A 17,440-nucleotide genomic window follows, 5' to 3' on the forward strand; every position below is an offset into this window, starting at 1 on the left:
AAAAGGGATTAACTTCCGAACGGATTTGAGGCGACTTCGAAAGATGATGTCCTCTGTAGAGACACAGCATAATTAACACCAATAAATTCTATCATTTTCAAAAGCAATATTTGTTACTTTTTATAAATCATACCTTCTACGTGTAGCGTTACGGTAAATGAAACCTTTTGTATCATCACTTCGAATTTCAGTGTTCCTTCACTTACTTTGAAAGAAAAAAAAAAAAAAAAAAAAAAGAGCGAGGGGGAAGAGGGATGTATGAAGTATTTTTCAAATAACATTAAATATTAATTACTATTTATACCGCATCACAAATAAATGAAATCGGTAAAATATACAAGGTTAAGCATGTTTTCAGAACGCACATAATTCTTTGTTCAAAATTTCTTGTGTTGATATGATAAAGATTCTTTGTTATTTTACATATTTATTCAGTTAATACAGACTGTATTGAGAAAATTAATTAAATTATTTAATATATTAATATCCTAATTAAAAAGACAGTTTTAATATTAGTATAATTTGAAGTTAAAAAAATTGTGTCATATTTTCCATTGTTATGCAGGAAAAAAGCCAATACCGAGTTTAATCTTTAATGATTTAAAATTCAAAAATTTGAAGTGTAATTTTTCACCCTCTTAAGAACATTTTTAATAAATTTGGAAGCTCAAACTTACAGAGCATCAATATAAACAAATTCTTCTACTTCATTAGGAACTCCTACAATTAAAAAATAACTTCGAGGTGTACATTATCACACTGTATCGCCCCATAGAGCGCCAAAAGGCATTGTTATTAGCAGACATAGAGAAAATGTATTGTTATATTTAACCAGCGTGGGCCATGAGTTCACGTATTACTTCAGCAAGACAATTTTGTTTAAATGTTTCAATTCTATTTTCAATGTTTCTCTCTGAAAGTAAATAGCTTCACAATAATGCTGACGGAATCACATCACTGTCACTAAATTACTAATGCTATTCACTAAAAGCAAGGTACACATAACAGAAACACCAGAGTAAGTATGTGGTCGAATATCGCTGGACAAACTACGCAGAATGAGAATCATTGTTTGGATTACATAAATGTAGTTCACAGAACCAAGCCTCTACTTTGTGTGAAAAATGCTAAACAGAAAGTACGATATTACAGCTTGTATATAAAAAATAAAATTCAATATAAACAGGAACAGAGGTACTAATAACAACATAGCATTTACATAAGTAGACTACTCAAAATGAGCACCGTGTATTTCGAGGCATGCGCATTCGCGCCGAGCAAGGATTAATTATATAGGATCCAACACTGTAGTATTGACAAAAATGAAAACAGCACTCCAACAAACAACTTTCAAACCACGATCTAAAGTAATTGGGGGAAAAGAGAAATGCCAATTTACTTACACAGGAAAACCAAAAGTTTTGGTAAGCAACTCATCTCTCACGTACAATCCAGCAAGGAGGGTATTCCGTAAATTTAAGGTAAGCGAGTGTTCTTTTCGTAATGAATAAGCATCTACCCTTCATCTTTTTTACTAATGGTCTATATTTGTCCCTTTATCATTTTTTTAAAACTTTTGTTTCTCATTTGTTTTATATTTTCGTAAGAATCAATAAAATTAGTTTTTTTAACACCAGTAGTGACATCACACTTTTTCATTTTTCTCGAAAGGTATGCATTATAGAAGTGTGGTTCTGAAGGACAAATTATACACACTCAAAGAGAGAATTCTCGTTATGCACAAGTTGTTTCATGGTATGTTAACATCCAGTATACTTATGTATTAAATGATCAAAAATTATTAATTCTAGAAATTATTGCCTCCAAAGTGATATTTCTGCAAACTAACAGTAATTTTTTATATTAATTTTTTAGGATTATTCTACATGATAACACAATCATGTCATAAATAAATTACAAAAGCAATAATTAAAATTACAAGAGAACAAACATATATTAAAAGAACCTTTTTTTATTTCTGAAGATAATCAAAGATATAAATAGGAATCCAAAAATATCATCGACTAGGTATAGAGATTCAATAATTTGTAAAAAATTAAAATACATTATAAAATAGTTTTTACTAAATAATCTTGGAATCCGGTATGGAACTGGAGGTCCTTCGCACCTGAGTCGAATGAAAAATCTATCGTCATCTCGGTGCAGATATTGGCTCTAGTCTCATTCCCAGTTCTCATTCCAAAAATTTATTTTATAAAATCTCAACAAACTTAACCTTCATTATAATAACAATACACGAAGTACTTACTTCCATGTTACAACCAATTTTCATACATGTAAAACAAGAATGTAAAATTCAAAATAATGTTATGCATGTACATAATTAAAAAAAATAAGCTCTATTTTCTAATATCAGATTGATGATTTGTTTAACAGTATGATTCAACTTCGAAAAATAGTTTGCTTAGACAAAACAAATTTGTACATCAAAAGAAACCACTAATTGATCAAAGAGCAGACATTCTATTAAAAGTAATTCAAAAACATCACACAATTCAAAATAAAATTACCACTTCTACTAATTGCATAGCATTTTTGCTGATTAGAAAGAATTTTTGATAATTTAAAGGTCTTGGAAATGTTAAGAATCATAACAATTCTATTTTTGTGAATGTGTTCCAGTATATAATAAACTACAAGGTAGTCAAATAACAAAGGGAGACCACTTAAATTTTTAACGAGATAGTTGGAAAATGTGCTAGGATAATTAAAAATTTGGAAGAGAAAAATATTTTTCTTTTTAATTTATAAAATGTAAAAGAAACAAAAGGATTTTTAAAAAAGAAAAGAAAAAAAAACTTTTTAAAGAAATTACTTTTTTTTTTTCCTTTTACTTCTTAATACTTTACTATTACAATTACTTCTTTTTTTAAGGAATTTTAAAATTTCAAGTCCACACTATTTTTAAACAGGAAAAAAGAAAACAATGGTAAAGTAAACAAGCATCATATACTTAGAGAAATAATTTTTACATATTGCACACATTACAATGAAAATCAGCTACAAGGTTTCAAAATTATTTCTTAAAATCCATAACAGTAAAATCCAATTTTTCTATGAATTTCAAGCAATCTTATGAATCAAGCAATAACAAGTCAATCTTATAATACAAATATTTACTTGCAAATTAATACTATTAATAAATATAGGAAATGAAACATTTCAATTATTTTACTACAAAGACACCACCAAGTAAATTAATTAAAAAAATCACTGCACCAAATTAAACCAAGAAACATGAAGATAAATCTGTTTAAATAATAATACATAAATTTCAGTTTATAAATGCAAAAATAGCTACTATATCAAAGAAACAGTTTTGTAATGTTTTTAACGACTTTCACAGTGTTCTTAATGCAAACAACACTATAATATATATATAAAAAAGTTCTCTAAAACCACATGTTAAATGTTAAAATATGGACGTTTAGAAATCACTATACTAAGATACTTCCTTTGATCCATCTTTTTTTATATTAGAAAGAATATGTTTGATATCCTTTTGCATTTGAAAAATATTCTCTTGGATTTCTTTCAGTTGCTTATTCAATTTGGCTTGCTTTTCTTCAACCACTTCTAGAGCAGACTTTAAAAAGATAAACAAAGTTTAAGTTCAAAATTAATTATTACATATATTTATAACAACTAATACATTTACTAATATACATGTGTTTATATTAAATAATATGATTGCATATGTTGTTCAGAGTATAAAGCATATGCTGTATTTAAGAATCCACATGTAATGGCATATTCTGTCTAATTACTACATGCTCTCTACAATGTATATTTTTGAAATTGTTTGTTGTAAAGGACTTTTTTTTTTAATCAAGAGAAAATAGATGCAAAGTTTAAGCTTTCAACAGCCCTTTTTAATTTCTTTATTATTTATACTCTTTCAAATAAGAAATTGTTTGATTATGAAAAATTCATATCCATTCTATTTTGAAAAGTTGCAGTAAAATATGATAAATAGATGTTCTTAAATGAAGTCAAATAGCATGAGCATCATGAAGGCATTTGGTGTGTAGCCCAATTATTGAAACCAATATTAAAAAACAAAAATTTTTTGAGATAATATCGTTTCTAAATTCGATGTTGCTACAATTACAATAAATAACTAATTTTTTTAAATAATCAAGGGATCGCAAATGCCTTATTTCATGAAATAAGAAATTCATATAAGCATAAAAATTCATATATTGCTTAAAGTTTTTTTTAAAAAAAATTAAATTAAAAACATTAACATTAAATAAATTAACATTAATTAAAACATTAAATTAAAAAAAGGGCCATATTATAGAGACAAATGAACATCTTCCAATCACTATTTCAACTAGGAAGGTTGAGAACAATCTCAAGTAGTGGCAGGATCAAATGTTCTACAAAATTCATGATGTATTTATAATGTTAATTGAACTTATTAATAGAAACTCCGGTATTATGGTCAATGGACTTTTTATTTTTGTCAGGAATAGATTAACCTTAAAGGAAATCCAGGGGGGGGGGCAGTTTTTGGGGGCTACCTGAAAGTATCATACATTTGAGTTCGATACAGTATTACTTTAAAGTAAACAAAAGATTAAATAAAATTATGCTAAAAAAACATGGATTTAGATTATTTCAATGGAATCAATCATGATAAATTAATACATTTAAAAAAGACTCAGAGAACTATTTGAATATAATGTGATTTCCTGGGAAATGCAAGAATACTGAAATACAAGTGTATAAATGTAAAATATTCGTCCATTTTAATTAACAAATAGTATGAAATTCTAATGTATTTGTAAAAATTACAATAATTTATTAAATATAATCAATAAAAAATTTCGGATTTTGAAATACTCCATTTCTTGAAAGTTGCATAAAATATTAAAATTTAAAATTCATGTACAATATTTCAAATGAAATATACTATAGTTGAAACTAACCATAAATTAAATAAATAATAATAATAAAAAAAAACGTTAAAAAAATTTGTTGATAACTGAAAAATTTAGTTATTTCTGATGCTTCATTGCTATTTAACTATTGTTCGACATACAATAGTGTCACTACACTATTGAATCTATCTACCGACGTTGAAGATCTACAATAGTTTTAAAGATTTTCAAGACAGGAAATTATGTTTCTGCTAATTAGTTCGTTATGGGTAGAATTAAAAAAAAATTGCCAAAATAATCACAACCCTAGAAAATGTTGATGATGACAACTATAATAGTGAATTGTTCTTTTGTATTTTAAAAGCAATAAAAATTGTATTAGTTCGTCATCAAACATACATCACTTCAGGTTAAAAATTTAAAAAAATGTTCTTAATTGTATTAAAATAAAACTGATGTTTCAAACACATCTAAATTAAGTCTATTTTGTATGTTTTTTCTAGAATGTTCTATGATACAGTATGCATTTTATTTTTTTTTTTTGTGTGTGTGTGTGTGTGTGTGTGTGAAGCTAGGCTATTTTAAAATTGTTTAGTAGTATAAATTCTCTTATTTTAGTTCAAAGTAAAGCCATAGAAAATAGAGATTTTATATTGGCATTCTGTCGAGTATTAATATTAAACATATTTTTACTCTTGAATATGGCATTTGCAATATGTAGTTTTCAACAAATAATTTGATATATGGTCATTTTAACTTTGTTATAATATTTGTAATGTTATAAGTACTTCGAATCTTGATTACAAATATTGAAATACAATAAAAGTTTAAAGAAAGATTTTATGACAAGTTAAGGCTAAATTTGTTAACCAGAGAGAGTAGTCTCCCCAAAACTTTACCGCATACTCTATAATATAGGCGTAATCCAGAGAATGCCTTGCATGATGCTGGCACACAATAGTTTGAAATATTAACTTTTAGCGTGAATTTAGTAATGTTACTGAATCTATGATATAATCCTTGGTGTGAATATTATGTGATAACTTCTGTGTATTGATTTAGTTTCTTTCTCAAGCCTAAGTCAGAGAATATCACCTCATTTGGTACATAAACCAAATTAGAGTTTTAAAAAAACTGGCGTAGGGATGGAGGCACATTTAATTTTAACAAAGCAAAATATTAGCAATAAAATATAACAGAAGTGTGAAGAATATTAAAAAGCACTTGGATACTGCACTTAGACTTCCCATGATGCTGGAAAAAGTACTTAGGGGTCAATTTACTCAACAACTCCCACATGGAATTGGAAGAGAACCATACCCTAGTTACAGCTTTCAAATATAAAGAGATATTTTGTATGCAATTCTCAAATGCCATCAATGCAAGAAGCCATTAATCACTCCATCGATATCTTGTAACTTATGACAGTCAATTAAAATCGGACGTGGGAACAGGACCTTATGCAAAAATCCTTTAACGTGATATGCGAGTGTGTGCGCTTCTGTGCATGTATATGCAGAAATGGTTCTATTTGGGAATCGCTGGCATGAGCCTAATGTACTTGAAAGTACCATTTCGGCCAAGATCTTTATTCCTCATCTTATACTTATATATTTAATCACCCAAGGTATTCAATTTTGTTTACAACACAAAATACAACATTCAAACTTTTAACACAAATATAAATATGACGTGGCCATCATAAAAAATTGACTGTTACCTTATTATATTTAGCAGAAAAGATCTGTTTCACTTTAAAGAGTTTCATATACCATGGATAGCTTTTCCAAGCATTAGGAAAATAATGCCTGTACTTAAATATACATTTCCTCAAAACAACAACTGGAAGAATTCTTTCTACAGTTAGCACCAATTCTACCTGGAATTAAATTAAAAAGGAATTATAAGATTTTAAAAGTCTTGTAAATAAAAACATTCATAATACCACCAAGGGCTACATTGACTGAACTGGAATAATATTTGTGTTTAATGCATAATTTCATGTTCACAGTTTCTTAGACTATCATAAAGACATTGAAAGTGCAACTGGTAAATGGACATATGATCATTTGCAGTAGGTTTAGTGTTAATATAGTTTTACAAAACTGCATTTATTCAAAGTTACTATGTTGAAAACCTGATAAGGTGCAATAACAACAAAATTTATATTAAGTTTCAAAGATTTTTTTTCGAACATTTTTTTCTAAATCGTAATTGTTTATTTTATATTTTAAGAATCACCTTTATGAAACGAGACATTTCAATGCATTTTGTAAAACTCTGCTTATGCTTTTTCTGCTCCCCCAGAGAGTGCCTCAAAAACTGTGATGAGAAGCTTCCGATATAGTGGTTGATTCTCACTGCTCTGGTGGATACAGAAATGATATGGGGTTGGCTACCCTCTACCAATGACAAGATAATCCTCTGACAGGAGGGATTGTACTGTGACCAGTCATGATCCTTAGAAATCAAATATAGTTCCCCGTCAATGCTGCTGCGGTGTTATGGTCATTCAGATTTATTCAATTGCACTCTGATAGGGCAGAGTAACATTTTGGGGTATTCTTTTTTAATCATAATAATCATGAGCAAAAAAAGTGATTATACTGTATAGCAAATTTCTTATAATTTATTAGAGTAGTAAACAAATACTTAATATGACCACAGTCGCTTAGTATAATCCTAGAAAAATTCCCTTCAAGACATTAAATCAAAGCAATTTTTTTTTCTTCTATATTTCCAAGATTCATAAAATAACATTTTTATTTATGTGTTTCATTTGAGATTCAATTACAAAAAATAAATAAAAGAGTAATTTCTTTTTCAATTTATTACTTCCAATTACATTAATTTGTCTCTCCGATTTTGATTTTTGCTAATTTTAATACTTTAATTTAGAAAATATTTAAAAAATGCAGTCATGTGTTCAAAAGTACTTAAGAGTTATTTTCATTTTATTAGTATCGAAATTCGAATAATGTATCTTATTTCAAATTCTAATACAGTATCCTATTTTTGGGAAAAATTTATATTAAACCAAGGGGAATGGTATTCCTAAAACTGTCTTGCATACTTCCTAATAAACATCATTCCCTTCTCGCCCCCATATAAAAGTTTTGAACTTTGACTAAGGCTATAAACACCATGAATGAGTTTTTGCAATTTTTTCTGCACATGAACAGTTAGTTCTTCGTAAAATAGTAAAGAAAATAGGGTAAGCATTTTGGACAAACTTTTTCTTCTATCCTTTGAAACCAAAATCTTTCAGAAAAACACAATTTTAGTGACATACTAATTTTCATCAATCTAAAACATTAAGCTTTTAAATAATCACGTTTATATACATGAAAACACACAAAACGAAAGACAATCAACCTATTAACATATTTCACTTAGAATTTTATACAAATCTACATTTTACATATTACAATTATTACAAATTCATTGTAGTTTTGTAATTATCACATTCATTTGTGCATTTATAGACAGACATGGATTTCATTCAAAGTATCCTAATTTGGAGACAGAACCACATATCCCCCATTATTACAATAACGGCGTTCATAAAAAGTCATAATTCCAGAAATGTGGATATTCGACAAAACTACAATTACAATACTTTCTCTATATTGTATGTTATATATGAGGAAGCAAGCAGACTCAGAGATTACAATACAACTATATATCTAATAATTAGCAAATCTAGTCTAAAGCTAGTTAAAATCTAATCTAAATATAATAAGTAATTGATCCTTTTTCTTACTTTCATAGCCAAGCGTTTTAGTTCTGCTTTTTCTTGGACACCTTTAATATCGTCCACAGCTAAGCCAACCAACAGATTCATAATAATCACAGCCATGATTAGCAAGAAAAGTATAAATAAAGTATATGCTGGTCCAGTAAAATATACTTTGTTTTCTGGATCATTGAATATTGCATCAAATTCTATCTCTCCAATCATCATGACACCTGTTTTGATAATGGCTTCTCCAGGACTTTCAAATGGATTCTGGCAGTGGAGGAAAAAAAATAAAAAATATGCAGTTTTCTTTAGCATGTAACTAATTTTGTAAGGAAGAATAAAAGAGCATAATCTATTCAATTATTCTCAATCTCATAACAATACCCTTAAAATAAAATCTTCTATATTATTCGATCATCAATTAATATATTTAAAACAATATTTAAAAATTCCAACTAAAAAGTTCAAAAGATAAATCTGCGCAGGCACTTAGATAGTAAATTTTTAATGTACTTTTTTCATGTCTTTCTATTTATAAATATTGCTCAGTTAAGAATATTTTTAAAGCAAATTATATAAGAATAAATTATTCATAGAGTACTTTTTATATGAAAAAATTTCTTGTATCATTACTTTCTCGTAAAAAGATATTATTCAAGTTTTTTTTATAATATACATTTTCAGCATGTATACATGCAAGCAAAAAATGTATTAAAATTTAATTTAAAAGATGATAAGAATTTATAAAAAGTTAGGACTTGAATAATTTGATTTTTTTTTAATTAAATTTGTGGTACCCATTCTTAGGAGAAATTATAAATCAGATTTTGTCATAAACTGATTACTGCAGTATAAACATGCTGGTGATTGTTGTACAGTCTGATTGCTTTACAAAAACAATATCTTTAAAATAAGTAAAAATGAATGCTTAAAAATAAAGAAATTTAAAAGAAAAGGATTTGACCAAGAAATTTTGTTATTTAACATGCTTTTCAGAATTTTTTTCTCAATATTTTTACACCACAATTAATACCATTAAGTAGAGTAACAATATTTAGTTATCACTGACCAATAATTGTTGCTGCTAATAATTTCTTTGTTAATAATAAATTATATTAAGTTAGCTAGAAATATTAAAATCAGATTTACCTGATTTTGGAGAAGAGAAAAGAACCCCAGAGCAAAAGCAACTACAAACAAGAAAAACACAAAGGAAAAGTTCACAAATGTACTCAATATTTGGAAGAACATGATTACGTAGATGCCTAGAAATGGAAATTTACTGATGAACATTAATAAGACCATCCAAGCAGAAAAAATGGACAATGATCCCAGCTCCCATTGCCAAACCTATATTAAAAATTTAAAAAAAGACAAATCATACTTGAATGCAAAAGACTACAATTTTTGATAAAGCAAGTTGCATTATATATTCTTTAATCTTGAATATATAACTGATACATCACGAAGTAATACTTCTAACACTTCACTCTCTCTACATATATATAATATGTTAATGTACATTGCACAGAAATCAGTCTTATTTTTACTAGTCGCCTTTGGCGACCAGCTGGTTCGCCAATCTTAATGTTCGTTAAAATTTTAATAATTAAATTTTTTATGCATTTCCTACTTTAATAGCTTCTTCATCAAAATATTTTAAAACTACAAATTTTGATATTCATATAATTTACTCATAATATTATAAAGGCTTTCAGTCATAACATAATATCTCTAACATGTATCTCTCTAATTTTCTGTTAGCTCCCATAGAATTTATAAGTGGAAAGGATTACTCTACAATTAATATAATAATAATAATTTTTACAGAAACAAAGCATTTTTTTTCATAATATGATTACTGAAAGCAGAGTCACTGAGCGTTTAAACTTTATGGGCACTAAAGAATATCTTTCATAATTTATGTAATATCTCAAGAATTTGTCAACAAAATTTTCTCAAATTCATCCCATCGTTTGAATTAATCGGCCGAAAAATTTTAACCCGAACCTCATTAGTGTTGGAAAAAAAACTGAAGCCTTACTCATTTGGCGGGGGGGGGGGGATGAAAAGATTTTTTGGCGGGAAAGTTAGTTTTTAATTAATAATTAAAATTCTAATTAAAAATTCAAAAAAAGGGACCCCAGGTGCACATTCTCGTCTTCCAAGGTATACATGTACCAAATTTGATAGCTGTAGATCAAACAGTCTTTCCTGTAGAGCGCCAACACACACACTGAGCTTTATATAAGTATAGATTATCGAATGGCAAAATGAAGTACAAAAGTTTCACTTTATTGAATACTTTTACAGCTGCAGTTAATTTAATGCTTCATTTAACTAACTAATCAAGCTTCAAAATATTATTAGAAATTAAAGGAAAATTATATAAATCGTACACATAAAATATAATGAAACATATATTCATAAATCCACTTGACAATTTGAATTAATGAGTGGAACTAATAAGTGATACCCCATATTGCAGATGGTGAACTACAAAACTTAATCTTAGATCAATTTTAAAACTTTCTATGAATCTTTACAACTCATAAACCAATAAACAGATCATGGACTGAGTAAACAAAATTTTTTTACATTAACAAATTCTTTAAAATTTTGTATCACATAGATAAAAATATAAAATATATGTAAATTGTAAAAGTACTTTCTCATTAATAGTCAGTGTTTCCTAAATGAAGTGCTTCTAATCAAGGAAGAAAATATATTAAACTTATATTCCTTAATTATATTTGTAAATGAAATTTTCACAATACATTAAATACACAAGTTTCATATATGAATAAATAAATAGTGAGTAATAATATATAATGACAAATATTTATTATTGATTAATACTACAAATGAGTTTGTACTAAAATGTCAATTTCAATATGTCAGGCTTTATTATTTTCAAGTGTAAATAAGACTAAAGTCGCACCCTATATTTATTTTTAATTGAACTGAAAATTAAATTCATAACGATGCAATACCTTTTCAAGTATTTAGATAATTGCTTTCTTGGAAATATGCTTACATTAATTTTTCCTTTTGAACCTAAATTTTCATAATTCATATTTCTTGGCAGTAATGATGCATCGCCAATTCAGAGAGGGCACATGAAAGGGTAACATATATATATATGTCTATGAATAAAACAAAATGCTGTTTACATTAATTTCGAACATTCATTTAAAATATTTGTGTAAAAATTATACTCCCTAGCATAATATAATGCATATTAGTGATATGGGTAATTTTATATCCTTGGTAATGGTATCCTTGATATAGGTAATTTTGTATACTTTCACTCCAATTTCAAATAAAAAAATGTAAAAATATTCTTAATGTCAAAAAAAAAAAAAAAAAAAAAAATTCTTTATATATATATTAGAAGTCTTGATTTACACATTTAGCAAATCGATCAGAAGTCTCTTTCATTCATAAAAAAAAGTTTGGAAAAATTATGCAGGCAGATACGTTCTATTTTCGTACAGTTTTTCAACAACAAGTCTAAATATTACAAAAATTTTTGATCGATGTGATAAATATTTGAGCTGCTCCAATTCACAAATTATGATTTGCTGGTTTTTATTAAAGGCAAGCGAACGAATTTCGATTTGAAAAGACGAGCCAGCACCAAATTTGTATTATGTTAAAAACTTCTATTGCTTCTGATTAGGCTCAACAGTCTTTAAACATGCACACTTTGCAGAAGGCTAGTATTAAAAGTATGTTTCTGCATTATTAGTAGAAAATATTTTTATGGATTTGGAGTTCTTACCGATTTGTTGGTCGATGAAGAAACAGGCCTTTAGTAACGAGCGACGACTTTTATTAAACACGAAGAAACGAATACGCAAACAAAAAATATACAGCCGAGACGAACACAGGCAGCACACTACAATTAACAGTAGCTCACAAGTAGCAATCGGTAGTAATAACAACAACAGCACACAAAGGGGCCAGACAAAATTCAGCACGAGGGAATATTCGTAGCTACTCTCTACGGTCTCTCCAAACGATTGCAATTCTCCACTGTCTCTTTGCTTTAGCTATATTCAACTGTCGAGTCACTACTACACGACTGGCTACTCCACACAAGACTCGATGCTGCTTCTACAATAAACACGACTCGATGCTGCTTCTACAATAAACACCAGGACTCGGCACACAGCTCAATTCAGCAATTGCCTGAGCTCCACTCAATACCTGCGCCTAGCTGGACTAATCCAAATAATTCGCTGTGGACTCTTTCCGCCACTATGCAACTCTAAACTTTTCGGCCACTCTTTCCACGATTCAATACATGACTATCTTCGGCTTGAGACTGCCGGCCTTTTATAGTTCACGGAGCCCAGCAGAGAAGGTTCTGGAACAGTCAGGCATATCTCGGTTTCCATTGGCTTTACCGCCAAAATTCTGGAAGATTCCAGTATTATCTATTTTGTCGCCAAGCTTTGAAATGACTGATTCGGCATCCGATTAGCATTCAAGAGAGCTAACCGTAAAACGGTCTTTCCAGTGATTGAACTAACCATGCTGGGAAGCAACATTACATATCTGTAACAGTATGCGATGCTAATCACCACTGCACAATCGAAGTTGTGGTGGTAGTGGTAGCTTCCCAGTATGTGATGACTAAAGCGAAACAGAAGAAGTCGTGCTGTCATACATTAGGTGTGTTCTTGTTAAAATAATTCAATCCAAAGTCAGGTAGGTAGGTATTTTGAGATTTAATGGAGCAAGCCAAATATGGCTATACTGCACCAGACATATGGTATTAAAAAATATGTCAAGTACAATTCAGTCATACAATTTAAAATTACAAATTCTAGTGATAAAAATGAAAGACAAATAATGAATAATATCAGTATTCTTAAAAATGCAAATTACATCAAAGAAAGGAAAATTTTCCAAAAATGTTAAAAGATTAAAATATCAATGAAATTTAAAACGTGAAAATGCAACTCTCATAACATTAAAACAGATACAATATATTACAAAATCAAGTGAAAAAAATCATTGTAATCTTTTTATTCGATGTTTTTCCATGTATTTGTTATGAATAGGGGTACTTAAAGATTCACTTTGAAAGTTTTTAAGATCAATCCATTGAACCGTATATTTTTGGGGACTTTTGTCTAAAAACAGTTTTATCACCTGTGATGGAATCGGTAAAAGGTTCTGGAGCAGGTGGTGTTTCATCAATTGTTTCGTGACGGTTGTATTCTATAGCATTATCCGATTCTATTTCGGTATCAGTATTTTGGTTGGGCTTATCTGTGGACATGGTTTCAAGCTCAGAGTTGGTTTCATCCATTTTATCAGCTGATTTGGAATTAATGGTCTGCGAAGAGCTAAAATTAGAGACTGGCATAGATTGGAAGACTTGTCGCAGTGAAGTCTTCCAAAATTTAGAATTCGATATATTTTCAGAATTTTGCTTGTGATCTTTCTTATATTTTTTCTTATATGTAACAGTTTTTAATTTATGCAGGTGCTGCGGTATTTCACTGGATGGGACATTAGTAGTTTCACGTTCATGACCAGTTGGCTGAGGAATAATATTACCAATGAGAGCGCCTGACAGTGACATTACAATAGCGGACTTGGGAGTATTATCAGTAAGTATGCTGTTTCCATTGTTTTCAGTCAGATCAGTTGCAGATGGTTTTTTGATCATAGAAGAATAGCTATTACCAGATACAGGAGTTTGAGATTTAACAATTTTACGAGCTCCAGAATAAGAAATTTGTTTTTTAATTTTTGTGCGAATTATTTCTTTTTCTAGTAGCTATGCAGGACAGTTCCGAGAAAAGGAAGTATGTACACCTTTGCAATTAAAGCATTTTTTCCGAGATGTGCATTCCGTACTATTGTGAGCTACTTCCGCACAGCGGGCGCAAGTCAGTGTGCCGCGGCAAGAAGTTCTTGAATGTCCGAACCGTTGGCACTTAAAACAACGAAGTGGGTTCGGAATATATGGTTGAACCAACAGGCGCCTGTACCCTGCCTTAATGTACTCGGGTAATTTGGAAAAACTAAAACTAAAACTAAAAATCAGATGCTTGGTATTTAGGAACTGGTTATCCCTCCGTTTAGAGATACGCCGTACATGGCTAACACATCGGTACATTGAACAACTCCCCGCAGGAAATAACACCTTTGGAGGAGTTTAGTGAAGAATGTGGAGAAACAACGACTGGTATATTTTCCAATGATTTTAATTTCATAATTTGTACAGATTGCTTACGCGATTGTACTTCGACCAGAAAATCGACAGATCTAAGTTTTTTAGTACTTAACTTCACCAATATTGCCAGTTATACCTCTGTCAACAAGAAACGGGGAGACAGAATGAAATGTATCATTAGTAGCAGATGATCTTTTGATAACGAAAAAGGTTGGAAAATTAGGTACTGTTGAAAATGTAGAAACATTTTGTTGCCCACTTAAGGAAGCAGGTTTGCGTTTGTCCATACACCACTGATGGAATTTCAGGCTCGATGGCGCCTCCCACCACGAAGCCCAATAAAGGAAGGCAGCCACCGGCTCTGCCCATTTCCAGCCTCGGCGATTACCCTAGTGCTGGCCGGTACTTATACGCTCAGAGTTACCACCGGGGAAAGTGACCACCCTTAACGCCAAGCTCAAGGAGTAACCTCTTCACTTGATCCCTAGCAAACCAACCACTCGGGTGGTGACCAGCCGATTGATACACCGGGGACCACAGTGCACCGCCCGTCTAATGGGTCGCCAAGCACGACAAATAAGTGGGGGTATTTACTGTCCATGAGAGACAGGAAGCAAATAGAGCGGTGACTGCTTCTCATGGAGAGCTCACTCGACTACTCTGGAGGGAAAGAAGGACCAAGCAGACAGCAGAAGGCGGAGGGGAGAGTGAAACGAAAGGGAGGAAAGATCCCTGGGAACCTCAGGATTGGGACACCCATACTCACCTAAAGAAGGTGAGCCCCTGAGGGGAAATCCAAAGTGAGACGACATAAACATTTAATATTTACATTTAAATATAACTATCGTAGATTAAGAGGGGTAACGCTAATGCGTATTTCCAATCTCTCGAACGCACGTAAACCAACACAGCAGAGTTGAGTTTTCACACAACTTCTAAATTCAATAACAAATTGTTTAAAGTTGCGCATGAGTTTATTTTTGCTTTTTCGCTGCACCACAAAGTATTATAGAAGATACATTTTTGCGATTTTTAATATGTTCTTTTATAAATGAAAAAATACAAAATTATTATCATTATAAAACTATTACATTATCACGTTATAAACTCAAACAATATACATTTGTATTTTATAAAAACAGTTTCGTCCTTTTACATGACTAATAGTCACAATTATAACGAAAAAGTTCAAGCTTCAACTTACCTGACGAATCCCTGACTGTGAAGAACATTCAGTTAAATCAGCCACAAAAATCAAGGCACTTACATAACAAGCCCACTCTAAAGCATTTTCCAAATTTATATAACGCCTTCCATTTTGATGAATTTGATAAATCTGAAATAAGTAAAGCCGGAATATATTGAGAAATTTAACAAAAAGAAATAAAACATACATTTACGAATTGATAAAACGTTAGCTGTAGTAACACAATGTTATCATTTACAATTGCATATTAAATGTGACATTGCTGTATTTTTGTTTTATAAAACAATTAGTCTTTATTGTATGTTCTTCACAATATAGTAAAGACAGCTATTAGACATATAAAATATTAAAAACAATATGTATTAGACGATAATTGCCAAAAAAAGAGAAACTTATTATTTCGATGCTATATAATAATGAACAAATATTAAACCAAAGCAGCAATCAGCAATTTTCGTATCACCATTGTTTTTTTAAATATCATTTAAAATGTGTACATTTATTAAGTTTTTTGTATTTTCAATTGCATGCATTTATTATTATTATTGTTATTATCGGCTTATTGATATTATTTTCTGTTGTATTATGAAGCTCGGTAGCTTATTTTATCTTATTAAATCTACAGCAAGAATGCTTCGACAGACCGATTTAAATCCGATTTTTTTGTTGTTGTTTCAAAAATTAAAGGCACTCAAGTCAAGTTTTAGAGCTATGCTACAGGTATAGGATAAAATAATAGGAACACCTGCGAAAAAATGAAAAAAAATTTTATTAGTAAGGGGTTCGGCCACCTTTGACTTGAATGACAACTTGCATTCGACGTGGGATTGGCAAATAAAGGTCTTGATAAAAGTTCATCGGAATTCGCCCCCATTCCTCGTGCAGAGCCGTCTCGAGTTCAGATAGTGTGCATGGAGAAGGAAACCGAGCACGGACTTTGTTCTCTAAAAAACCCCAAAAAGGCTCAATGACATTGTGATCAGGGGATTGAAGACAACAGGTTAGATGTTCCACTTTATCATCATGCTCATGGTAACCATATTTGAACATAGCGAAACGTGTGAACAGGGCCTTTGTCATCTTGGAACACAGGACGTTCTCCAGAAAAGAAAGTCTGAAACATAGGGCGAAGATGATCGGCGAGAATGCTTCGATAATGGTTGCCTGTCATCATCCCCCTCCCCAGACAACGAGAGGCCCCAATCCACAGGAAGATATTACGTAACACACCATTACAGAACCCCTCCATGTTTCATGGTTGAAACCAGGCAGTCAACATGAAATGCTTCTACCGGTGTTCGTCAGATGAACACATGCCCTGTGGGCTGGAATAATGTAAATGAGCATTCATCAGACCAGATGATTTGTTCCGATTGCAGTTGAGTTTA

At 30.4% G+C, this 17,440-nt stretch overlaps 1 protein-coding gene across 8 annotated transcripts in view; it reads right to left on the bottom strand.

The window, feature by feature from the left end:
• Positions 1–1,952: 1,952 nt before the first annotated feature.
• The window catches only part of LOC129962733 (transient receptor potential cation channel subfamily A member 1 homolog), an 82,085-nt gene continuing 66,597 nt past the window's right edge, over positions 1,953–17,440 (bottom strand). For all 8 annotated transcript variants that reach the window (XM_056076697.1, XM_056076701.1, XM_056076695.1 and 5 more), the window contains 5 exons: positions 16,050–16,181; positions 9,799–9,999; positions 8,671–8,916; positions 6,628–6,786; positions 1,953–3,607 (listed from right to left, as the gene is read on the bottom strand). In XM_056076697.1, coding sequence (XP_055932672.1) covers positions 3,464–3,607; positions 6,628–6,786; positions 8,671–8,916; positions 9,799–9,999; positions 16,050–16,181 — 882 coding nt within the window. In that variant the 3' untranslated portion in view covers positions 1,953–3,463. The remainder of the gene's footprint in view (positions 3,608–6,627; positions 6,787–8,670; positions 8,917–9,798; positions 10,000–16,049; positions 16,182–17,440) is intronic.

Source organism: Argiope bruennichi, chromosome 3 (genome assembly GCF_947563725.1).
Source record: "Argiope bruennichi chromosome 3, qqArgBrue1.1, whole genome shotgun sequence".
Classification (NCBI taxonomy): Eukaryota; Metazoa; Arthropoda; class Arachnida; order Araneae; family Araneidae; genus Argiope; species Argiope bruennichi.